Source organism: Coregonus lavaretus (genome assembly GCF_964263955.1).
Source record: "Coregonus lavaretus genome assembly, chromosome: 30".
In the NCBI taxonomy this organism is placed as follows: Eukaryota; Metazoa; Chordata; class Actinopteri; order Salmoniformes; family Salmonidae; genus Coregonus; species Coregonus lavaretus.
In genome coordinates, this window is record NC_140017.1 from 20,820,780 (window position 1) to 20,847,193 (window position 26,414).

The window sequence follows — 26,414 nt, forward strand, 5'->3', positions numbered from 1 at the left end:
AAAAAGTGTGTGCGAGCAAGGAGGCCTACAAACATGACTCCATTACACCAGCTCTGTCCGGAGTAATGGGCCAAAATTCACCCAACTTATTGTGGGAAGCTTGTGGAAGGCTACCCGAAACGTTTGACCCAAGTTAAACAATTTAAAGGCAATGCTACCAAATACTAATTGAGTGTATGTAAACGTATGACCCACTGGGAATGTGATGAAAGAAATAAAAGCTGAAATAAATCATTCTCTCTACTATTATTCTGGCATTTCACATTCTTAAAATAAAGTGGTGATCCTAACTGACCTAAGACAGGGAATTTCTACTAGGATTAAATGTCAGGAATTGTGAAAAACTGAGTTTAAATGTATTTGGCTAAGGTGTATGTAAACTTCTGACTTCAACTGTATGTACAGTGTAGAATGGGAGACTATTCCAGTGCAGTTTGAGTAAGATACTCCAATGCTGTCCACCCTAGGCCTGTATAACTAAATGTTATCCTACCCACACCTGTATAATTAAATGTTATCCTACCCACACCTGTATAACTAAATGTTATCCTACCCACACCTGTATAACTAAATGTTGTCTACCCCAGGACTGTATTACTAAATGCTGTCTTCTGTAGGCCTGTCTATGTCCTGGATAATGAGATGTGGATGGAGAAGATTCCAGAGGAGAGGAAGTGTAAAGCTACTAAGAACCGTAAAGCCTGTAACATGCTCAAGGACTTCATGAAACAGTACGAGATCAACCAGTGTTCAATATAGCCCTTGGTTGCCTTCGGTGAACATCCAGATATACAGTTGAAGTCAGAAGTTTACATACACTTAGGTTGGAGTCATTAAAACTCGTTTTTCAACCACTCCACAAATGTCTTGTTAACAAACGATAGTTTTGGCAAGTCGGTTAGGACATCTACTTTGTGCATGACACAAGTAATTTTTCCAACAATTGTTTACAGACAGATTATTTCACTTATAATTCACTGTATCACAATTCCAGTGGGTCAGAAGTTTACATACACTAAGTTGACTGTGCTTTTAAACAGCTTGGAAAATTCCAGACAATGATGTCATGGCTTTAGATGCTTCTAATAGGCTAATTGACATAATATGAGTCAATTGGAGGTGTACCTGTGGATGTATTTCAAGGCCTACCTTCAAACTCAGTTCCTCTTTGCTTGACATCATGGGACAATCAAAAGAAATCAGCCAAGACCTCAGAAAAAAAATTGTAGACCTCCACAAGTCTGGTTCATCATTGGGAGCAATTTCCAAATGCCTAAAGGTTCCACGTTCATCTGTGCAAACAATAGTACGCAAGTATAAACACCATGGGACCACGCAGCCGTCATACCGCTCTCCTAGAGATGAACGTACTTTGTTGCGAAAAGTGCAAATCAATCCCAGAACAACAGCAAAGGAACGTGTGAAGATGCTGGAGGAAACGGGTACAAAAGTATCTATATCCAAAGTATAACAAGTCCTATATCGACATAACCTGAAAGGCCGCTCAGCAAGGAAGAAGCCACTGCTCCAAAACCGCAATAAAAAAGCAAGACTACGGTTTGCAACTGCACATGGGGACAAAGATCGTACTTTTTGGAGAAATGTCCTCTGGTCTGATTAAACAAAAATAGAACTGTTTGGCCATAATGACCATTGTTATGTTTGGAGGAAAAAGGGGGTTGCTTGCAAGCCGAAGAACATCATCCCAACTGTGAAGCACGGGGGTGGCAGCATCATGCTGTGGGGGTGCTTTGCTGCAGGAGGGACTGATGCACTTCTCAAAATAGATGGCATCATGAGGAAGGAAAATTATGTGGATATATTGAAGCAACATCTCAAGACATCAGTCAGGAAGTTAAAGCTTGGTCGCAAATGGGTCTTTCAAATGGACAATGACCCCAAGCATACTTCCAAAGTTGTGGGAAAATGGCTTAAGGACAACAAAGTCAAGGTATTGGAGTCGCCATCACAAAGCCCTGACCTCAATCCTATAGAAAATGTGTGGGCAGAACTGAAAAAGCGTGTGCGAGCAAGGAGGCCTACAAACCTGACTCCGTTACACCAGCTCTGTCAGGAGGAAAGGGCCAAAATTCACCCAACTTATTGTGGGAAGCTTGTGGAAGGCTACCCGAAACGTTTGACCCAAGTTAAACAATTTAAAGGCCAAGCTACCAAATACTAATTGAGTGTATGTACATTTCTGACCCACTGGGAATGTGATGAAAGAAATAAAAGCTGAAATAAATCATTCCCTCTACTATTATTCTGACATTTCCTCTAGAAAAAAATCTTTAAAAAAATCTGACATTTCACATTCTTAAAATAAAGTGATGATCCTAACTGACCTAAGACAGGGAATTTTTACTAGGATTAAATGTCAGGAATTGTGAAAAACTGAGTTTGAATGTATTTGGCTAAGGTGTATGTAAACTTCAGACTTCAACTGTAAATATATTATATAGAACAGACATGTTTGTCTGTCATTGAGAATAGGGAAATATGTCGGCTCTATGCAACACATTTCTATCCGAAACGTTCCAGAAAGTTGTGCCTCCTGAACATCACGTGACCCAGGATGACTGTCATGGACATCAACAGAGCGAGAGACTGTGATACAGAGAAGGATATATTTTTAGTATGAATAGAGGAAAGCAGAAAGCACACTCAGTATCTCCATAAACCATGTGCTTTTATTACCAGTGCATATTCACAGAGAAAATAGAAACAAGATTGAGTGACATATTGTTGAAATACAAAGGTTACAGATAGTGATGATGTGTCTAATACTCCTTAATCAAACAAACTGTGATTGGCTACACAGTCTGTCTGGCTGCTGTTTGGCATAATGACGTCAGAGAGGTTATAGAGACTGTTGTGGCACCAAGGGTGCTTTGTTACAGCGGTGAACACCAGGGGGAGTGAGAGCACTATAGCTCATCTAATGCTAATGTTTCCCTCAGGACAATATTGATATAAATTGGTAATGAAATGCCATAACCTGGTAATGAACTGTTATAACCCAGCAATTAAATGATAACCTTGTAATGAACTGTTATAACCTGGTAATGAACTGTGATAACCAGGCAATGAAACGTTATAACTCTAGTCCTTTAACACACGCTGAAGCTGTTGATACATTCCCACTGTGGCTTCAGCTTCTGAAGACAAACTATATAAATGGTAATTCTACTGTTGACAGTGTTTATTTAAGACTGAAAACCAGAAGTTAGTAAAAATATCTAATGTAGTTTTGCATGTTCAATAACACTAAGTAATATAATCATGGGTATTGGTTTTCAATATGTACTCCAACTTTTGTCACATTTCACAACCCACTTGTATTTATTTTTTGGCAAATCAAATCTTACAAATTCTAAATCTGCACTGTTCTACTCTAACAAATCCCCTCAAAATGGCTAGGGGTTTTTACTGTATATGGAGACATGACAAAAGCGTGAATTTCTAAAAAATAAAACAAAAACACATCAAATTAGAAAAATAATTTGTAAATGCTGAGCTAGTGTATAAAATAAATTAGCAATTCCATTTTTCATTTTTGTACTTTTTAAAAAGAACAGATATTAACAAAGTTCATAATAATTGTGCTGCTCACATCTGCAATAATCATGACACATATCTATTCTCCAGCTGAACTCCTGTTTTAAAAAGCACACTTTAGGACAGCTGCCATACTTAGTTAGAAACGCTGGAATGCTAGACTGCTGTTCTCGGAATAATCAAAAGATATGCGTTTTAAAATCAAAGCACAGATAAAGCTGCATAATGATCCATTATATACAGTATACAGTTATGCATATACAGTACATACAGCAAATCAATGCACAGATGGTGATGACGTTTTATATGTGAGATGGCTTTAGGTTAAGTCAGTTTGTTCTTCGATAAAACGGAAAGAGATTTTATGTTTCAAAAGCTTTTGCTTTGCGTGGTTGGTTGGTTTCACTGTAAGCACATTGTTCGTTGCACTTAGATCATGGAGAAGAAACAACGTATGAGTTCATAAACTCCACTGTTATGTTGTCCTGTCTGAGCTGACAAGGTAAAGATAATACTTCATGCATTGGGACCAGCTCCTTCACAACATGGCTCAATTATTATACATGTACTTCAATCTATCACTGATCTGGTCTCATAATATCAGTCACAGTATATACACACTTCATACCTCCTTCATACCTCCTCGTAGTTTTACATCGATGACTGAACAAAGAGGTAAATACACTCTACACACTTAGGATGTATCCCAAATGGCACCCTATTCCCTACATAGTGCACTACTTTTGACCAGAGCCCAATTGGCCCTGGTCAAAAGTAGTGCACTACACAAGGAATAGGGTGCTATTTCGGACACACAAACTCCATAACACACACCACAGGGAGGAGTCAACTGGGGTTATATTGTTACTTCTTGATGTTTGGGGGGTTCAGAGAACACTAACCGGATGACGTGGATCTGATCAGATGTGCAAATCAAAGGGACAGCTATGGGAAATCTCATTGCACCTGTATATTATGTATAGTACATTGGTTTGTGTCGTTGCTCAGTGCTAGCACGTGCTCTGACCTGGGGGCAAAAATACATAAATTAGATCAAATGCTTTCCAATACTTCAAGTGCTGCACTTGATTTGGTTTGCCTGAACCAATGGAGCAGTCCCAAAAGTGCAAACTCAAATAAATAGGTAAATCAAGCACATCTCAAACACTTTTCAAATACTTTCAAGTATTTGACCACTTTTTCTTTCTTTTTTTACCCAGGTCAGGCTGTGGTTGGTTTGTCTGTCCGGACCAGATCTGGGGTTTATCCCAAATAGCAATATATTCCCTATATAGTGCACTACTTTTGACCAAACCCTATATAGTGCACTATGGAGGGAATAGGGGGCCATTTGGGATGCACCCTGGTAGTGGTAGGCCTGCAACAGACCGTCCCTAAAGCAATGGTTCTACCTACTGCAGGTAGCGGTAAACCTTGAAGCAGTGGTTGCCAGAGTCAGCCACAGCCACGTGTCCATCAGAGGTGAGAGACAGGCCCTGTGGACCATAGAGAGGGTCTGCTGTGGTGTTGATGTAGGACAGGAACGACCCGGAACTATCAAACACCTGCAGGACAAAATCAAGGTCAGGGTCAGCTGTACTCATAATAAGTTACATTACTTATGATCATATTATTTTTGATCTAACTCAAAAGAGTAAATACAAAAGAATGACTAATGCTGCTTGTTAAGTTCATCATTAACTGACCTGTATTCTGCTGTTCCCCCAGTCGGCAACGATGATGTTCCCGTTGGCGTCCACGGCAACGCCCGTTGGGGCGTTGAATTGTCCGTTCCCCTCGCCATGGGAACCAAACTTAAACAGGAACTCTCCGTCTGCACTGTACACCTATTAGGGAATGGATTCAAACGGTTCAGAAGTAGTGTGCCCAAACCCTAGCTTCATTTCCACATCTTGGTTCAACCCTAACTCTAACCTCAACCACAACCACAACCCTAGCTTCAGGTCCACATCCAGGTTCAATCCTAACCCTAGCCTCAAGCACAACCTTAAACCACAACCCTAACCTAAACTGTTCAGAGGTGGTCTACTATGCACATCCAACAGTTACCATAATATAGTTTGGGGATTTCTATTCCTTTCATTTGGAATGATTCAAACTGACATCAGACACCCAACAGTGGGAGTGGGACGTTTTCCTGTGGCACAGTGACATACAGTAACTACAGGATGGCAGTGAGGGAGTGACATAAAGCTGCAACAACAGAACGCTGAAGGCCTGAAGTCAAAGCATTTTAAACCAACCTGATTTGACTACAGTAATGATAGACACACACACACACAGAGAATAGTGAGACGTACCTTCACTGAATGGTTGTGGAAGTCTGTTACCACAATCTCATTTTTGTTGTTGATCGCCACAAAGTGGGGACCTAGGGTAGGGTAGGGAAGGGGAGGGAGAGATAGAGAGGGAGAAGAGAGAGGGAGGAGAGAGGATGAGTCATCAACATAACAGTGCAGTAGAGGAAGTTCCAGACCATTTTAGGACTTTGTACACAACAAGACTATGGAAACACTAGTCACAAAGGGAAACACCAAGCAATGTACAATGTGAGACACGGCAATGGGCAGTTGTATCATGAAGAGACTGCTATACCATACATCAATACTTACTGAATGCAGGGCCAGATTTACTCAGCTTGGGTTCCAGTGAAATGTTTGTACCACTTTTTTCTAAAACAATAAACAAAAAAAGGTCAAAGTCAGAGATAAGATTGAAATGAGTTAAAGGTTTCTCCATGTAGCAGGGGGAGCCATATCATTGGAGGATTATAGAAATGGAAGAGAATCACATTGACCAAAGAGTGAAAAGCAGAAAGGAGAAGACAAGGTTTTTTCCCCCAGTCCCTGCAAACTGTCTGAAAATCAAAGGGACAGCTATGGGAAAGCTCATTACATATATTATGTATAGTACATTGGTTTGTGTCTTGCTCAGTGCTAGCTGTGCCCAGACCTGGTGCAAATCGCAAATACAGTATACTGTATATGTCAAATACTTTCACTTGCACAGTGCTTGTCTTGGTTTGCCTGGTACAATAGAACAGGAATTGTTCCAAAAATAGTGACAAACAGTGGAATAAGTCCCAAAACTGCAAAACCACAGATAGATCAAGCAATGAGTGTCTCCCCTACCTGTGAACTGTCTGTCTGAAGTCCCCCTGGCTCCAAACTTGGTGACCAGCTTCCCGTTGGCCTGGAAGATGAACACGCAGCAGGCCTTGTTATCCACAGTGATGATGTGTCCGTTCCTGTCCACCGCCACACCCTTAGGGCCCATTAGACGACCCGCCCCGATCTTACTCTGTCACCGAGAGAATGGAGGGTCAGAGGGATGGAGAGGGAGAGATGTGAATTGTGATGTGATGAGTCTTATCTGACGTGCAAATCAAAGGGGCAGCTATGGGAAAGCTCAGTGCACCCTGTATGTATAGAACATACAAGGAGAGGGGATATAGTAGAGACTGTTTAATGTTGACGTTTCAGCTCGATGTCTTTCTCAAGACCAGTCTCCTAGAGTGACCTCATGACCTCTCACCTTGAACTTCCCGTCGGAGGAGAAGATGCTGACCCAGCGGTTGTCGTAGTCGGCCACGATGATGTCACCGTTCATATCCACGGTGACCCCCGTTGGGCGCTGCAGTTGACCCGGCGACCGACCCCTGACCCCAAACCTCAGCTTGAATGCCCCATCGTTGGAGAACACCTGGAGAAGAATACCACAACAACAACACTCAGAAACAGATTTGAAATTACCTTTTTCTTCAGGGACAATAAGGAATAGCGTGGCATTTAAGATTTGCCCTGAAATATGTGCTTGACCTGTGATACTTTGATTGAAACTATAGCCTTAACCTAATACCTTTTCTGCTTTGCATCCATTAATTTAGTACTCATCCCACTCTGCACGATGTCACTTCCACACATGGTTACCTTTCTCTCAATGGTTGTATGCTGTGGTGTAAAGTACTTAAGTAAAAATACTTTAAAGTACTACTTAAGTCATTTTTACTTCACTACATTCCTAAAGAAAAGTATGTACTTTTTACTCCATACTTTTTCCCTGACACCGAAAAGTACTCGTTACATTTTGAATGCTTAGCAGGACAGGAAAATGGTCCAATTAACACAAGAAAATCAAGAGAACATCCCTGGCCTTCCCTACTGCCTCTGATCTGGCGGACTCACAAAACACAAATGCTTCATTTGTAAATGATGTCTGATTGTTGGTGTGCCCCTGGCTTTCCGTTAAAAAAAGGGGAAAAAATACATTTGTGCTGTCTGGTTTCTTAATATAAGGAATTTGAAATGATTTATACCTTTACTTTTACTTTTGATACTTAAGAATATTTCAAACCAAATACTTTTAGACTTTTACTCAAGTAGTATTTTACTGGGTGACTTTCACTTTTACTTGAGTCATTTTCTATTAAGGTATCTTGACTTTTACTCAAGTATGACAATTGGGTACTTTTTCCACCACTGGTTGTATGGTTGTAGTCTCACCTGTATACACTGGTTGTTGCTGTCAGCCACTACGATGCGTCCGTTGCTGGAGGTGGAGATTCCCTGGAGGTTTGTAAACTCTGCTTTATCTCTCCCTCTGGTTCCTGTCAAATACAGACATCCAGTAAGAACACTGAGTCAAACCATCACACATCCAGTAAGAACACTGAGTCAAACCATCACACATACAGTAAGAACACTGAGTCTCAGTGTCCATGGACCAAAGGGCTAAATAGCAGAGTCACAAGTTATCACAGAGAGACCTCAAAAGCAGTGAAACAAAGTGTGAGTATTTTCCTTCTTTTCCCACAGCATTGTCTGTACCCTGCAGCCTGCACTGAGAAAACAAAGAGAGCTATTATCCAACTTGATCGTTATATGTAGTTGTCTTACTTTAGTCTTACTGTACCTACTTCAGTTGCATACACTGCCTCTGGATACGAGCGTAAAATAACAAGTCAAATGTGAATGTCTTCATCAGTAACATTGCTTAAATAAACTATGGGAGCATTGAACCAATATATTAGTATTGCCTTCTTTTCCCCATGGCCTGTTTTGTACCATGCAGGCTTTTGAACTGATTATCAAAGAGTAGCAAAGAAAGCTGTTTTTGAAAATGTTTTTACTAGCAATTTGCAATCGTGACTGTCTTACCTACTTTAGTTAAATCCACTTATTTCAAGTCATAGGATAAGATAATCACCTAAATGACTCAAATATAAATATGAGTAGCTGTACGACAGAGTTAGACTAATATTAGTAGGTATTACATGTCTCTATGATCTGCACCCACCGACTCTGTAGATGAGTTCATCCTCGATGGGGTTCTCCTTCTTCTTGGTGGTGCTGTACATACTGGAGGGTCTCCTCACAGCCTTCTGTCTGATGTGGCCCCCTGTCCCACTAGGACTCTTCACCCTCCTCTTCACATCGTCTGGAGACTGCAGGACGTCCGAGGGTTTGACCGCACGCAGCCGGAATGGACTGCCCCTGACCGGCTGGTCGTACAGGAGGAGAGAGAAGGAGAACTCCCCCTCAGAGCGCATGGTGTAGCCCACCTGCAGAATATTTTGGAACAGACCCTTATCAGGCACGTCGAGGGGAATATAGTCTTAGACAGACTGTACTGCTGTATACAAAATAAACACTGTACATTAAACACTTGACACAATACATAAATTGCATAGATTACATACATTACACAATACATATATTGCAAGTTATGATGTCATATACAAAGTACAGTTATCCTCACCTCATACGTCCCATTCTTATTATCTACCACCTCTGTCTCCATGGTTACCGCCCCGTCCACCGACACAATCTCGGCCTGCAGTGCCGCGTTGCCCGTCTTCACCAGCTCGCTGTCCTTGTCCTTGGTCGTCACGGTGACGGTGGTGTGCTGGCCAACCAGGGTGTGGCGTAGTCCCTCTCCCGTGGCGACAGAGGTGTGGCCTACGGCTCCCGTGGTGATGAGCACGCCCAGGTTCTGGATGGAACGACGAAGACCCTCCGTCTCCACCTGGCAGTCAAGATGACCGTTCTCATGGGGCTGGGAGGGGGCAAGGGCAGGTTTGTTACGTATAACCAGCATCCTTATGGCTTTGTCCCGAATGGCAACCTATTCCGTATATAGTGCACTACTTTTGACCGGGGCCCATTTGGGACGTAACCTATATATACGTACATAATTTATGTGAAACAAACAAACAAATCAATTAATGTGTCCACAGACCTGTTCTGGGTAGGTGTGTCGGGCCAGGGCGCTGACCCTCTCTCCCATCTGTTTCTGGACCAGCAGAACCTCTGTAGCACTGCCATGGCTAAGAGCCTGCTCCGTAAAACTACTGCAGCTCTGGATGTTGTCCTTACCCTGCAGGAGAGAGGACAGCTGGGCCTGGAGCACCTACAGACAGAGAGAAGAGGAGAGATGCTAAGAGAGGGAGGAGAGGAGGGAGTTGGAGACAGGGAGATAGTTGGAGACAGGGAGGAGAGGAGGGAGTTGGAGACAGGGAGATAGTTGGAGACAGGGAGGAGAGGAGGGAGTTGGAGACAGGGAGATAGTTGGAGACAGGGAGGAGAGGAGGGAGTTGGAGACAGGGAGATAGTTGGAGACAGGGAGGAGAGGAGGGAGTTGGAGACAGGGAGATAGTTGGAGACAGGGAGGAGAGGAGGGAGTTGGAGACAGGGAGATAGTTGGAGACAGGGAGGAGAGAGATAGTAAGAGACAGGGAGGAGAGGAGAGAGAGAATGGTAGGTAGGTAGTCAGAAACAGAGTGAAGAGAGAGGGAGAAAAAGAGGTAAGACCGAGAGAGAAAGAGAGTGGAGAGAGAGATAGTCATCCATAGAAGTAAGAGAGCAATAGTTCTTCATAGACCATCATTGTTCCAAATGACCCCCTATTCCCTATATAGTGCCCTACTTTGACCAGAGCCTTATGGGCCCTGGTCAAAAATAGTGCATTAAATATGAAATGGGGTGCCATTTGGGACAGCAGACCTAATCATGTTGCAGGTACCTTCTGCTTGGTGCAGCAGATGTTCTCCAGGTCACTGATGAGGTCGGTCTTTCTGAGGTGTAGCGCCCTCTCTAGCTCCTCAAAGGTACTGCTGATCTCTGTCACTGCCTCGTTCTTCCTGTCAGTCAGCTGCTTGGAGATCTCCCCTACCAGCTCTATAGCAGCCCTCAGCTGGGGCAGCCTGGGACAGGAAGAGGAAACAGTATACTGTCACTACCTCACACAGTCCAATCAACTGAAGACCATGAACAGAGGAACTGACTAAATGTGTGTGCAATTTCTATCGACCTTCAGTCCTCCATGAGAAGCTGAAACCCACAGACTGGAAAACTGTACTTTATCATTGCACTTACCAAGACTTATCCAGTGTGTACACAGTGGTCAATGTATTCAGAATAGGGCTTTAACGACCCTAAAACCGTCCCTCATTACAGACAGAGCAGTATAGACAAACTGCAAACATCTCTGAAGCTGGAGACTCTTATCTCCCTCACTAACTTTAAGCATCAGTTGTCAGAGCAGCTTACCGATCACTGCACATGTACACAGCCCATCTGTAATTAGCCCACCCAACTACCTCATCCCCATATTGTTATTTATTTTGCTCATTTGCACCCCAGTATCTCTATTTGCACATCATCTCTTGCACATCTATCATTCCAGTGTTAATACTAATTGTAATTATGTTGCACTATGGCCTATTTATTGCCTTACCTCCATAACTTGCTACATTTGCACACACTGTATATACACTGCTCAAAAAAATTAAGGGAACACTTAAACAACACAATGTAACTCCAAGTCAATCACACTTCTGTGAAATCAAACTGTCCACTTAGGAAGCAACACTGATTGACAATACATTTCACATGCTGTTGTGCAAATGGAATAGACAACAGGTGGAAATTATAGGCAATTAGCAAGACAACCCCAATAAAGGACTGGTTTTGCAGGTGGTGACCACAGACCACTTCTCAGTTCCTATGCTTCCTGGCTGATGTTTTGGTCACTTTTGAATGCTGGCGGTGCTTTCACTCTAGTGGTAGCATGAGACGGAGTCTACAACCCACACAAGTGGCTCAGGAAGTGCAGCTCATCCAGGATGGCACATCAATGCGAGCTGTGGCAAGAAGGTTTGCTGTGTCTGTCAGCGTAGTGTCCAGAGCATGGAGGCGCTACCAGGAGACAGGCCAGTACATCAGGAGACGTGGAGGAGGCCGTAGAAGGGCAACAACCCAGCAGCAGGACTGCTACCTCCGCCTTTGTGCAAGGAGGAGCAGGAGGAGCACTGCCAGAGCCCTGCAAAATGACCTCCAGCAGGCCACAAATGTGCATGTGTCTGCTCAAACAGTCAGAAACAGACTCCATGAGGGTGGTATGAGGGCCCGACGTCCACAGATGGGGGTTGTGCTTACAGCCCAACACCGTGCAGGACGTTTGGCATTTGCCAGAGAACACCAAGATTGGCAAATTCGCCACTGGCGCCCTGTGCTCTTCACAGATGAAAGCAGGTTCACACTGAGCACATGTGACAGACGTGACAGAGTCTGGAGACGCCGTGGAGAACGTTCTGCTGCCTGCAACATCCTCCAGCATGACCGGTTTGGCGGTGGGTCAGTCATGGTGTGGGGTGGCATTTCTTTGGGGGGCCGCACAGCCCTCCATGTGCTCGCCAGAGGTAGCCTGACTGCCATTAGGTACCGAGATGAGATCCTCAGACCCCTTGTGAGACCATATGCTGGTGCGGTTGGCCCTGGGTTCCTCCTAATGCAAGACAATGCTAGACCTCATGTGGCTGGAGTGTGTCAGCAATTCCTGCAAGAGGAAGGCATTGATGCTATGGACTGGCCCGTCTGTTCCCCAGACCTGAATCCAATTGAGCACATCTGGGACATCATGTCTCGCTCCATCCACCAACACCACGTTGCACCACAGACTGTCCAGGAGTTGACGGATGCTTTAGTCCAGGTCTGGGAGGAGATCCCACAGGAGACCATCCTCCACCTCATCAGGAGCATGCCCAGGCGTTGTAGGGAGGTCATACAGGCACGTGGAGGCCACACACACTACTGAGCCTCATTTTGATTTGTTTTAAGGACATTACATCAAAGTTGGATCAGCCTGTAGTGTGGTTTTCCACTTTAATTTTGAGGGTGACTCCAAATCCAGACCTCCATGGGTTGATACATTTGATTTCCATTGATAATTTTTGTGTGATTTTGTTGTCAGCACATTCAACTATGTAAAGAAAAAAGTATTTAATAAGATTATTTCATTCATTCAGATCTAGGATGTGTTATTTTAGTGTTATCTTAATTTTTTTGAACAGTGTATATTTTCTGTTGTATTTTTGACTATGTTTTGTTTTACCCCATATGTAACTCTGTGTTGTTGTTTTTATCGCACTGCTTTGCTTTATCTTGGCCAGGTCGCAGTTGTAAATGAGAACTTGTTCTCAACTGGCTTACCTGGTTAAATAAAGGTGAAATAAAAAAAATAAAAAAATAATAGACAGGTTTACCATCCAGTACCTGTTGCATATGGCATCCAGCTGGGTCTTAAGGGCTGCTTTCTGTTGCTCCAAGACATCTCTCAGAGGGACAGTCACATGTTCCCTGTGCTCTCCCTCAGTACACTCCAGACACATGGCTGTTTCACACGATTCGCAGTAGAACTCCATCACCTACAGGGGGCGCATGGGAGCAACACACAGCACAGCTCAACACACGATGACTCACCATAGACCAGGCATGTTCATTCATACAGTGACAAGGTCAACATGAATACGTTTACTCCATTTTTAGGGGCTTGTAATTGGTGTGAATCCACACCCCTGAACAATACTCTCACTTCAATAGAAAACTGCCAATTTCGTCCCTCAGTCCTTTTTCCTTCAAGTCAGATTCGTACTGATTTAGCTAGTCCATGGACAATATCCACAAAGAGACTCAGAGTAGGAGGGATGATCTAGGATCAGTTTGGCCTTTTAGATCATAATGAATAAGATTATATGGATAGGCAGGACTTGATCCTAGATCAGCACTCTTACTCTGAGTCGCTTTGTGGATACGGGCCCGGATCTAAAATCAGTTGTGTGCACTAAATCAGTCAGTGACACCAATGTATCATCAATTAGACTGAAGCCTACCTTTCCCGCTTTGTTGGGGCAGGAGAGTTGCAGCAGAGGGGCAGTAGAGGGGTAGATGGGGCAGTAGAGGGGTAATAGAAGCCTACCTTGCCCTCGTGGTTGGGGCAGGAGAGCGGCTGGCAGGCGGCAGCAGCACTGACTGACTCCAGCACACTGCAGGCCTCTGGGGGGGAACACTCTGGGTCCCTCTGCAGCACTTCCATCAGGTTGGTTATGAAGAAGTTGTTCTGCAGTGCGGCCACGCCCTTCTCTGGCAGGATGGACGTCTGACGACACACTGGACACGATAACGTCAGAGACTGAGGGGGGATGTAGTTCTGTAGGCATCTGGAAAAGACAGGAGAGAAGAACAGGGATGGCTTGTTATAAACTATGTCAAGTTGATGGTTATGGTTCATTACATTTAGACAAATGTCAACCCTTTCAATAATTGGCACCAAACACTAAGGGTCAAGTCAAGGCTCTTACAACATTGCAGCCTACTACAGCCAGTACATATATACGTATATTTCCTGAAGATTATGTGAACAGAACAGACAGGGCAGAGGACAGGGCAGACATCAGTGAGCTGTGTCAGGCAATACGGAGAGCGGAGAGCTCGCTCAGGCAGATGAGAGCATTCCTGTCAAGTGAGGGTAGCAGGGGTGGAAAGAGCTGCTAGCTGGCAGCATCACTGTAGACTGTGCCACCTCCTCTGTGTTCTCCCTTCTCTCTCCTTCTCTCTTCCTCCATCTCTCTCTGTCTCTCCAGGTGAAGAGGTGTGTGTGCCCCGTCCTCCCCCTGTGAATGTCTGTTGAGATGGATGAGATGGATGAAGCAGCAGTACTGTGGCACCATCAGGAGAATGCACCCTGCTCTCCCTCCACCAGGCCTGGAGAGGCTGCCTGTCACCTTAAGTCACAGGGAAGCCAAGCTGCTAAGGAAATCCCTGGCATACAGTACCAGTATCCTCTCTGACTTTATGCCATAACACATATTTGACTCTCTCATGACTTTATGCTGTAAGAATTCTCTCTCTCTCAAACCATTACCTCATGCCCTGACCTAATTCAACAACTCATTATTGCAGGGCAGGAATTACATTTTTCTTCTTAGATTAAAATAAGTGAGAAATACTGTACATCTGGTAAAGTAGTTTTGCAAAGACCAAATAGAGTTAATTTTCTCCTACACACAGTAGACTATGATGCACAAAAATCTATCAGAACCCAGCAGGACCTTGGGGTTGTGCCAGTAGTTAGAGTTAAGGAGAGGTAGGGGAAGAGATAGGAAGGGTTCAAATTACTTCTCACTAGGGCTGACCCCATTTAGTCGACTGGACGATTGTTTGGACGATTGTTTGGTCGATAGGCTTTTTTTCGACCGATATTTCTTTAGTCGAGCAGTAGCAAATAAATAAATGAATAATAATAATAATAATTATTAATAATAAATAAATGTATATAAAAGTCAAACGTTTGGACACACCTACTCATTCAAGGGTTTTTCTTTATTTTTACTATTTTTTACGTTGTAGAATAATAGTGAAGACATCAAAACTATGAAATAACACATGGAATCATGTAGTAACCAAAAAAATGTTAAACAAATCAAAATATATTTTATATTTGAGATTCTTCAAATAGCCACCTATTGCCTTGATGACAGCTTTGCACACTCTTGGCATTCTCTCAACCAGCTTCATGAGGTAGTAACCTGGAATGCATTTCAATTCAAAGGTGTGCATTCTACATTTCTACCGGTCTAATGTCCATTGCTCGTGTAAATCTCTTCTTATTATTGGTGTCCTTTAGTAGTGGTTTCTTTGCAGCAATTCGACCATGAAGGCCTGATTCACACAGTCCCCTCTGAATAGTTGATGTTGAGATGTGACTGTGACTTGAACTCTGTGAAGCATTTACAGTGAGGGAAAAAAGTATTTGATCCCCTGCTGATTTTGTACGTTTGCCCACTGACAAAGACATGATCAGTCTATAATCTTAATGGTAGGTTTATGTGAACAGTGAGAGACAGAATAACAACAAAATAATCCAGAAAAACGCATGTCAAAAATTTTTTAAATTGATTTGCATTTTAATGAGGGAAATAAGTATTTGACCCCTCTGCAAAACATGACTTAGTACTTGGTGGCAAACCCCTTGTTGGCAATCACAGAGGTCAGACGTTTCTTGTAGTTGGCCACCAGGTTTGCACACATCTCAGGAGAGATTTTGTCCCACTCTCAGGAGAGATTTTGTCCCAGATCTTTGCAGATCTTCTCCAAGTCATTAAGGTTTCGAGGCTGACGTTTGGCAACTCGAACCTTCAGCTCCCTCCACAGATTTTCTATGGGATTAAGGTCTGGAGACTGGCTAGGCCACTCCAGGACCTTAATGTGCTTCTTCTTGAGCCACTCCTTTGTTGCCTTGGCCGTGTGTTTACCCATCCACAACCCATTTTCAATGCCATGGCTGAGGGAAGGAGGTTCTCACACAAGATTTGACGGTACATGGCCCCGTCCATCGTCCCTTTGATGCGGTGAAGTTGTCCTGTCCCCTTAGCAGAAAAACACCCCCAAAGCATATGTTTCCACCTCCATGTTTGACGGTGGGGATGGTGTTCTTGGGGTCATAGGCAGCATTCCTCCTCCTCCAAACAGGGCGAGTTGAGTTGATGCCAAAGAGCTCGATTTTGGTCTCATCTGACCACAACACTTTCACCCAGTTCTCCTCTGAATCATTCAGATGTTCATTGGCAAACTTCAGACGGCCCTGTATATGTGCTTTCTTGAGCAGGGGGACCTTGCGGGCACTGCAGGATTTCAGTCCTTCACGGCGTAGTGTGTTACCAATTGTTTTCTTGGTGACTATGGTCCCAGCTGCCTTGAGATCATTGACAAGATCCTCCCGTGTAGTTCTGGGCTGATTCCTCACCGTTCCCATGATCATTGCAACTCCACGAGGTGAGATCTTGCATGGAGCCCCAGGCCGAGGGAGATTGACAGTTCTTTTGTGTTTCTTCCATTTGCGAATAATCGCACCAACTGTTGTCACCTTCTCACCAAGCTGCTTGGCAATTGTCTTGTAGCCCATTCCAGCCTTGTGTAGGTCTACAATCTTTTCCCTGACATCCTTGGAAAGCTCTTTGGTCTTGGCCATGGTGGATAGTTTGGAATCTGATTGATTGATTGCTTCTGTGGACAGGTGTCTTTTATACAGGTAACAAACTGAGATTAGGAGCACTCTCTTTAAGAGTGTGCTCCTAATCTCAGCTCGTTACTTGTATAAAAGACACCTGGGAGCCAGAAATCTTTCTGATTGAGAGGGGGTCAAATACTTATTTCCCTCATTAAAATGCAAATCAATTTATAACATTTTTGACATGCGTTTTTCTGGATTTTTTTGTTGTTATTCTGTCTCTCACTGTTCAAATAAACCGACCATTAAAATTATAGACCGATCATTTCTTTGTCAGTGGGCAAACGTACAAAATCAGCAGGGGATCAAATACTTTTTTCCCTCACTGTATTTGGGCTGCAATTTCTGAGGCTGGTAACTCTAATGAACTTATCCTCTGCAGCAGAGGTAACTCTGGGTCTTCCTTTCCTGTGGTTGTCTTCATGAGAGCCAGTTTCATCATAGCGCTTGACGGTTTTTGCGACTGCACTTGAAGAAACTTTCAAAGTTCTTGACATTTTCCGTATTGACTGACCTTCATGTCTTAAAGTAATGATGGACTGTTGTTTCTCTTTGCTTATTTGAGCTGTTCTTGCCATAATATGGACTTGGTATTTTACGAAATACGTCTATCTTCTGTATACCCCCCCACCTTGTCACAATACAACTGATTGGCTCAAATGCATTAACAAGGAATGAAATTCCACTAATTAACTTTTAAGAAGGCACACCTGTTAATTGAAATGCATTCCAGGTGACTACCTCATGAAGCTGGTTGAGAGAATGCCAAGAGTGTGCAAAGCTGTCATCAAAGCAAAGGGTGGCTATTTGAAGAATCTCAAATATAAAATATATTTTGATTTGTTTAATACTTTTTCGGTTACTACATGATTCCATGTGTGTTATTTCATAGTTTCGATGTCTTCACTATTATTCAACAATGTAGAAAATAGTAAAAATAAAGAAAAACCCTTGAATGAGTAGGTGTTCTAAAACTTTTGACCGATAGTGTATATGGAAAAATACATGTTTTAGAATTTCAGAACAGACGACTCTGATTTGTTTTAGTCGGGCACAGCCTTAGTTCTCACAGAAGGTGTGTAGGCAGAGCAGGATTTTAGTATTGTTGTAGTGGTTAGGGTGTAGGGCAGGGTTCCCCAACTGGTAGTGATTTTATTTGGCCCCCCAGGTTTTCTGATAAAAAAATAAGAGTTTTATTAAATTTTATTGTTAGACATAAAATACAAATGTAAGCAAGGTTTGAAATGATTATGTTTTAGTCAAATATTATATCTGTATGGGCTTCTTTCGGTCAATTTGCAGTCTAAAAATTATTTGTCATTATATTCCGGTCCCTTAACCATCCGCTCAAGAACAAATCGGCCCGCGGCTGAATTTAGTTGATGATCCCTGTAGCTCAGTTGGTAGAGCATGGGGCTTGCAACGCCAGGGTTGTGGGTTCGTTTCCCACGGGGGGCCAGTACGAAAATGTATGCACTCACTAACTGTAAGTCGCTCTGGATAAAAGCGTCTGCTAAATGACTAAAATGTCAAATGTAGGGTGTATGGTAGGGACTTACTTCTCACAGAAGGTGTGTAGGCAGGGCAGGACTTTAGGGTTGTGGTAGTGGTCCAGACAGATGCTGCAGACCAGGAACTGTTTGTCTATCTGCCGGACCACTGGGCTGGTGCTGCCGGTCTCACGCTTCGCCATGGCGACAGACATTCACAGAGAGAGGGAGCACAAACACCTCTTCACCTGGAGAGAGAGAGATGAGCGGGTGAGAGCACTGAGACACATAAACTGCGTTACGAATTCAGACTCTTTTCCCTGGAGTGTATCCTTGCTTAATTTTCTTCATAGATTGTCGAAGCATTGGATTGGTGAAAGCATTGGCTAGAGGGAGTTTACACCATTTTTCTTACACAAGTACATTCCCTTTAAATCCATGACAGAGTGAGTGAATTAATAGAGAATCAGAGTGCAACTATGGAGAAAGAGGAGGCCCCACCTGACCAGGAAGGGAGAACAGGATCACTATCAGTTCATGGCTTCACAGCAGGAAGAGGGCGTCATGTCATTGTATAGAATAATGAATTGATGTCCAGAAACAATGACATCATCATCAAGAGACAAAGTAAAGGGTGCTCTCCTAGTTTACCCAACCATATCCCTATAAGCACAGATTATCCATTATATTGACCAGCTACTCTAGTGGCCGCTCTAACAATGAAAATACATTTGCAATATTAAGCTGATCTACCCCCCCCAAAAAACAATATATAGAAAAATATATATATATTTTTAAAAAAGACCAAAAATGAGGCAAGATCAGGTGGGACTATTCTAGCCAATGAGAGGGCATATAGGCGTGTGAACAACGGACACAACGGTTTCCACTAGTTACCACAGCCACAAAGTCAGAATTGGCTCTATCGTAAAAATAAAACATTTGCTTTTTGGTTTTAATTTAAGGGTAGGGTTATGCATAATGTTAGCAGTGTGGTTGGGGTTAGGTTTAAAATCACATTTGAAGAAGATACATTTAGGGTGGGGTTTATTACTTTGTGGCTGTGGTAACTAGTGACGACCAGGCACAACTCCGATATAACACTTTATACTTGATACTGAGTTGCCAAAATGTCACGCGTCCTACTTATATCCGTACACTCGTAACAACCTAATCATTACGAAACGTCTATTCGATCAAATAAGCCACACATAGCAAATAAGCCATTCAATATTTTCGACACCATCTCATTGACCTCCATACAAAAACTCCTCGCTTGGTGAGCGGAAGACCTTTTAAAAAGCCACCTGCTGGAGAAGACAGATTTGGGGCCCAGTTATGCCTCTTCCTCTCTGGTATAACCCAGACGGTCTCTTTGTCTTCCTCTCCACTAACAGACTCCAGCTCCCTCAGGGGGACTGAGGTAATAACTAAGGTAATATTACTGAACTGTTCATCACTTAATGACTGGGGAGACAAATGGATCCATGTGATTACGACTGCAGGGCCAGAGGGCCACAGGGCCACAGGGCTCAGCTCAAAGACAATCTAATTATCCACACCAGCAGCAGTCATACGTTCATCCCCCAGTGTGAGCAAATTAACCATTTCACTCAAACTCACAGACATAGAAGTCTGGACTGATGATCGCTGTCACAGAGGTAACAAGAGAACATGGCTGCGTCCAAAATGGTACCCTATTCCCTTCATGGTGCACTACTTTTGATCAGGTCCTATTGCACTATGTAGGGAATATGGTGCCATTTCGGATTCAACCCATTCACTTAATGTTTTGTATTTGTTTCTCTGATTTATATATTACATTTTTACGGTATAGTAAAATTAAAAATCTGTGGTTTTAGTGGGCCTACAGACAGTAATGACGTTGATAGGATATCTGCACATAAAGCCAGAGCTGGCATTACAATGATTTGTATCAGTGGGTCAACTACAGATTAACAGTGCAGAGATGACATGATGATGACATGCTGTACATCTGTCATATAGAACACAGATGAACCACTACATCCCCAACAACATACTGCCATGAAGTGGTAACTATTAGTGACAACTGTACATAGATATACTGCTCTAACATGGTCAATGCACATTCACTAATCAAGCAGCTGTTTTCTCACAATCTGTAGATACACCATATTATATAACATGTTTTGGGGTGGGCTACTTGATATATGCTGTATGGTCTTTGTCTTCTGAGCGCTCCTGAGACCCAGGCCATAGAGATTTATTATTCTAATTATGAGAGCCACTGAGCCAAGCTAGAGGCCTATTCTGTATTCAGGCAGCCAGGCTGTATTCTCAGAGCAGGGCAGAGCAGGGTAGAGCAGGGCAGAGCAGGGCAGAGCAGGGCAGAGCAGAGCCTGAGCCACAGCCACAGCATGGCCTGGAGCAGATCATTGTGACACCAGCCACATGCCACTCTGAGGCCCTGATATAGACAGGCTTTATTATAGATGCTGCAGAGAGGAGAGAGGAAGGCCTGCTACTATCAGACCAGTGCTACAACACACTGCTACTACTACCCACAGCCCAACCCACATCCCTACCCACAGCTTCTTCAGACCCAGTGCTACAGTACTACTATAACACATATCAGCCCGGTGTTACAGCCCAGTGTTACCACTAGCCACACTCCCACCCCAAGCCCCACACATCCACTCACTAGCTGCAACCTTTCCATAACCTTGACACTTAATTTTAGCGTCATATGTAAAAGCTTGTCTTATTCTTCTAGATTTGTTATATTATTATTCTATATTAGGTTTGGTAATCAATATGTCTTTATGCAGTAGCACTCATAAGCTCTTTGTTAAAGTTCTGTCATCCACAGTTAGGCCCTACTCTCAGACAGCTTTGCACAAAAATATTTGTTCTATTCTACTGTAACATGAAATAGCAAATATTTTTATGATTCACTACGCTCTTAGATGATATAACCTGTTATGCAGTGTTGATTGTCTGCTCTGCACACTATGAACACAAATACATTTTTGTCAGTAACACCTAGGATTATGTATAGATCATGTTTAAAACAAGCAGGTTGAAATGTCTTTTGAAATGATGTTACAACACTGATATTTGTGTTGCCTACACAAAGAGCCCATAGCAGGTATTCATAACCTGCGTCTCAAATGACACCTTATTCCATATACAGTGCACTACATTTGACCAGGCACCAGAGTGTCATTTGGGACTCAGCATGACTGTGTGATACAACTTGGCAGGTTCCCAGAGCTAGAAAGCAGTATGCCACAAAAGAACACACTGGCCTTAAATCTGTGGGAATTTATCAGGATCAGGCCTGATAAGAGAACAATGTCCACACTGTCTAAAATAACGTATTCACGGAGGGCAGGAAATACTGTCACAACTCTATCCTCTTAACCTTTTACACTCTTAGAAAAAATTGTTATTCAAAGGGTTATCCTATTGGCATAGCCAAATAACCCTTTTAGGTTCTAGATAGAACCTATTTATCTAAGAATGTAACCACAAACAGCCAATTCTGGAGAAAATTTGATGCGTTAGAAAAGGACATATGGTAGCATGTGGTAATATCATGCTACACAGTTTCAGGCCATGCCTGTGAGTGACTTAGATAAAAACTAATCCAGGGAATGGAATACAGAATACAGAGACCGGGGGAAACTCCCTGATATGTGAGAAACATCAACCCATAGATATCCTGAATTCAGTAGAGTGGATGATGTCATAGACCTGCATTTTTAGTCATGTTGCTAGGAAGCCAATGTCCACTCTAATGAATTATAGGATCTCTATTCGCTATGCTTCAACCTTGTTTCTCCAGAAATGTCCAGTGACTCACCCTTCACGTCTTCACCACCACAGCCCTGATACAACTAACCCAGAGAATGAATGTGAATACAAGACTGTGTTAGTCCGCTGAGCTAATGCAAGTCTTACCTTAGAGAGAAACGTCCACTCACCTTTCACATCTTCACCACCACCACAGCCTGTAGTGTAGGACTGTAGGCTATCTGTCCCTCAGTCTGGACTCATCTTTCATGTGCTGGGCTCGGCTGAGGCTCGGTCAGTAATCACTCCTCAGAGACGCTTCATTTCAACTGATCTCTCAATCTCCTCTGCTCTGTTCTGTGATGGAGCAGCACACCAGCAGACCGCTCTGCTCACAAACAGACCACAATGGACGCTGGGATTCCCTCCTTCTTTCCCCCCTCTTTCTGTTCTCCCTCTTGGCTGTTGTTTTCTCTCTCCTCTGGTGGTAATTTATTTACCCACCAGACTGTGAGATCAATCACTTGACACAGTAGACACCGTAGACATAGCATAGAGCTCTATTCCCTGTAGCTCTCCAGCCAGTTAGCTCCTCTCTCTGTTGTGTTGTTCTGGTGCTGAAAGAGGAAGGAGAAAAGAGAGGAAGCCTTAAAATGGCACTCCCCAAATTCCTCCCTGGTTCCTTCCCCTCTACTGCCTCCTGCCTTACTCCCAGCTGGCCCAGAGGAGAGCTGAATAACAGTAGCTCTGAGAGGACCACCTGTCTGTCTCTCTCTCTCTGCCTGCCGTTCTATCTGTCTGTCTCGCTCTGCTTCTATACAGAGAGAGAGATAAGAGTAGGGTGAGCTAACCTGCTGTAGCCGCCCTCAGACCAACATGCAGAGCAACCAGAGGCAGCTGTCTTTGCTGCTGAGAGCAGCTCTAACAATGACATTCCTTCTGCTTTCAGTGCTCTCATTCTATCTCTCTCCTCCCTCTCTCTCTCTTTCCCTCTCTTTTCTAAACCACCCCAGCAGCCGAAGCAGTAGCAGTCGGATCTCAGCATCGAGCCTAGCGTAAGACATACTTATTTTGCCTCCCAAATGGCACCCTATTCCATACATAGTGCACTAATGTTGCACTACTTTGTCAAAAGTAGTGCACTATGTAGGGAATAGGGTGCCTTACATTTGGAGCTGTTCTCAGCCAGCAGCAGCAGCAGAAGCAGCAGACTAGGCTATAGGGCCCATTGTTCTTTCCTGCCCAGTGATTACAAGACTCAGTGACTAAGAATCTCAGCAGATCCCCTTCACTCTCCCCCCACACCCCCAGCGCCTCTCTCCCTTCCTCCCTCCTGCTCTCCCTGCCTCCCTCGCACCATAGCCCCCTCTCTCCCTCTGTAGCCCCTCCCTCTCCCTCTCTTCTCAGCGGCTGAATGGTAGCAGCTGAACAGTGCCATCAGAGGGGTGCAAGCCAAACCTTTCAGGCTCCTCCCCTCTCTCTCTCTCTGTGCTCTCTGTGTGTGTGCTGGCTAGTTGCTACACTAGGCCTGCAGCAGCCTTCCCTCCTCTATCTCTCTGTATGTTCACTAGTCGCAACGCTAGGCCTGCGGCAGTCTACCTCCCCTCCCCTGCCCTCCCTCCACATACACTCCCCCGGCAGCCCCATCCCAGTTCCTCCCACTCGCTTCGCCACAGAGAGAGGACATGTCTTTAAAAGCAGTGTTCCCCAGACAGCAGCTTTGTCCAATAATGCACTCTGACAAGTCCGTGGAGAAAGGTTGAATGGCAGATATAACGGTGGGTGTGAAAAGGAGATTCTTAAGCCAAGGTTTACACAGAATTGTAACCTCACACGGAAAGGTGAATTCGTTTCAGAGAGCCCAAAAGGGTTTTTTCAAACACTGTATGTAACCCTCACTCATATAATAAAATACCAAAATGTGATTGACAGTTGCTACATGGAGAGAAAAGCCATGGGCTTGTTTAATTTCTATCCCTGCATCCACCTCAGCCCTAACATAAGAACACCACCACTGCCCTGTAAGGGGAGGGGCCACAGGGTTAGGAAGATCTACCCTGATTTCTTGATGTATCTTTCTCCCTATCCGAGTGACTCACCACTGTGTGTGAGAGAGAGTCTCTTACTGTAAGAATGTCAGGATGAAGAAGTGGATATAGGCCTACTGATGTTTGCATGACTAATGCATAGCAAGTAATGTTATCTGTTGTAGACAGACATTGTCACAGAGCAGAAGACTCCACTTAGAATCACATAAATAGTTGAGCCTGAATATTAATAATAATACTCTCTCTCTCTGCTAAGCGTAGCATTGCATAAGTGAAACCCCACAGAGCAGAGAGGGCCTCTAGAGGAGTCAGTGAGTGGTTCTGATGATGACTCATCATAATACACAACTCCTGGGGTGGGGCTCAAATAACATCACATTCGCTATCTTGTGCACTACATTTGACCAGAGCCCCAGTGCACTACATAGGGAATAGGGTGTCTTATCAGACACAGCCTTGGTCCCAGTGTCTCGAACATTGACAGCCATACAGTAAAGCTACTGTATAGTTTCTATACTGTCTGTACATCATAGGTCTAGCAGAGCAGTCAGCTGGGAGGTGGGCAGCAGAAGACAGTCTGAGTGACCTAATGTGGGATGCGTTAGCCCTTGGTGATGTATTGTGCTGTACTGTAGGACTACAGTGCTGTCTACGTGTGTTTAAATATAGACACTGGTTTATGTTTCCAGCTACATCTGTTGCTGTGGGCATGTCATCATACAGTAATCATCTAAATAAGATTCCATTTTCACAACACTGTGAAAGAGGGAAAGGCTGTCTGTTTCTCCTATTTGTCACTGGTAGTGATATGTCTGTGTCATCAAAGGGAAGCGTGACAGCAGAGAGACTGGACTTGAGCAACAGTAAGTAGGCTACATTTGCTAAAGAGTAGGGCTCCAGATAGCTAACAATGTATGAGTTATGGTAGAAATGAGGACACCCCCATTTGTCAAACAAACAAGAATGCATAAATTGTCAAGACAATGATATTTCACCTTAACCATAATCTTTTAAACTATATGTGTCTGTTTCCTGAAAAGCTATATACTGTATACTGTAAAAAGCCAAAACAACTGGCCATCCATTTTGACTCTCCGCTCCACACCTAGTGCCTTGGGGTCGTACCCTGACCCAGGTCAAGGTAGTGGAATGGGGAGACATAGGGAGCACATCAAGCATACAGAATATCCAACATATGGTCATCATTCACATTAGTAGACATAACTGATGTATTGTACAGGCTATAGGACACACATAGGGAACACATTATACGCAAGACTGTAGTCTACAGTACTTGGGTCATGCATGGCTGAACAGTAATTGAGTATTTGGATTCCTGCATTATTTAAATCGCCCCTAGTTTACGGAGCTGGAGGACTGTTCTGTAGTCCTATTTAGAGGGGGAGAGAGAGGCTGAAAATACGTGAAGTCAACGCAGCTGACCCCAAGTTTAAAGTACAGTTGAAGTCGGAAGTTTACATACACCTTAGCCAAATACATTTAAACTCAGTTTTTCACAATTCCTGACATTTAATCCTAGTAAAAATTCCCTGTCTTAGGTCAGTTAGGATCACCACTTTATTTTAAGAATGTGAAATGTCAGAATAATAGTAGAGAGAATGATTTATTTCAGCTTTTATTTATTTCATCACATTCCCAGTGGGTCAGAAGTTTACATACACTCAATTAATATTTGGTAGCATTGCCTTTAAATTGTTTAACTTGGGTCAAATGTTTTGGGTAGCCTTCCACAAGCTTCCCACAATAAGTTGGGTGAATTTTGGCCCATTCCTCCTGACAGAGCTGGTGTAACTGAGTCAGGTTTGTAGGCCTCCTTGCTCGCACACGCTTTTTCAGTTCTGCCCACAAATGTTCTATAGGATTGAGGTCAGGGCTTTGTGATGGCCACTCCAATACCTTGACTTTGTTGTCCTTAAGCCATTTTGCCACAACTTTGGAAGTATGCTTGGGGTCATTGTCCATTTGGAAGACCCATTTGCGACCAAGCTTTAACTTCCTGACTGATGTCTTGAGATGTTGCTTCAATATATCCACATAATTTTCCTTCCTCATGATGCCATCTATTTTGTGAAGTGCACCAGTCCCTCCTGCAGCAAAGCACCCCCACAGCATGATGCTGACACCCCCGTGCTTCACGGTTGGGATGGTGTTCTTC

The 26,414-nt window shown here is 43.6% G+C and overlaps 2 protein-coding genes across 2 annotated transcripts in view; one reads left to right on the top strand and one right to left on the bottom strand.

Moving 5' to 3' along the window:
- The window catches only part of LOC311105380 (complement C4-like), a 29,011-nt gene extending 25,966 nt beyond the window's left edge, over positions 1–3,045 (top strand). Inside the window, exon 40 of the mRNA XM_084147519.1 lies at positions 618–3,045. Coding sequence (XP_084003645.1) covers positions 618–759 — 142 coding nt within the window. The 3' untranslated portion in view covers positions 760–3,045. The remainder of the gene's footprint in view (positions 1–617) is intronic.
- LOC311105381 (tripartite motif-containing protein 2-like) lies at positions 2,673–22,920 on the bottom strand. Its single transcript, XM_084147520.1, has 15 exons — positions 22,382–22,920; positions 18,483–18,661; positions 13,834–14,074; positions 13,131–13,282; positions 10,600–10,780; positions 9,817–9,987; positions 9,337–9,633; positions 8,875–9,139; positions 8,082–8,185; positions 7,114–7,281; positions 6,711–6,879; positions 6,192–6,251; positions 5,880–5,950; positions 5,265–5,405; positions 2,673–5,123 (listed from the first exon to the last, which is right to left on the bottom strand). Exons 2-15 carry the CDS (start codon positions 18,626–18,628, stop codon positions 4,971–4,973), a joined length of 2,319 nt encoding a protein of 772 aa, XP_084003646.1. The 5' UTR covers positions 18,629–18,661; positions 22,382–22,920; the 3' UTR covers positions 2,673–4,970.
- Positions 22,921–26,414: the final 3,494 nt, after the last annotated feature.

Bases quoted from the DNA above. Each gene is read 5' to 3' on its own strand.
- LOC311105381 (XM_084147520.1), bottom strand. From the start codon at position 18,628: ATGTCTGTCGCCATGGCGAAGCGTGAGACCGGCAGCACCAGCCCAGTG. The intron at 8,186-8,874 runs GTGGGTGCAGAT...TGTATTTGACAG, and splicing joins TGAACTCATCTACAGAGTCG to GAACCAGAGGGAGAGATAAA. The intron at 5,124-5,264 runs GTCAGTTAATGA...TTTGTCCTGCAG, and splicing joins GGGGGAACAGCAGAATACAG to GTGTTTGATAGTTCCGGGTC.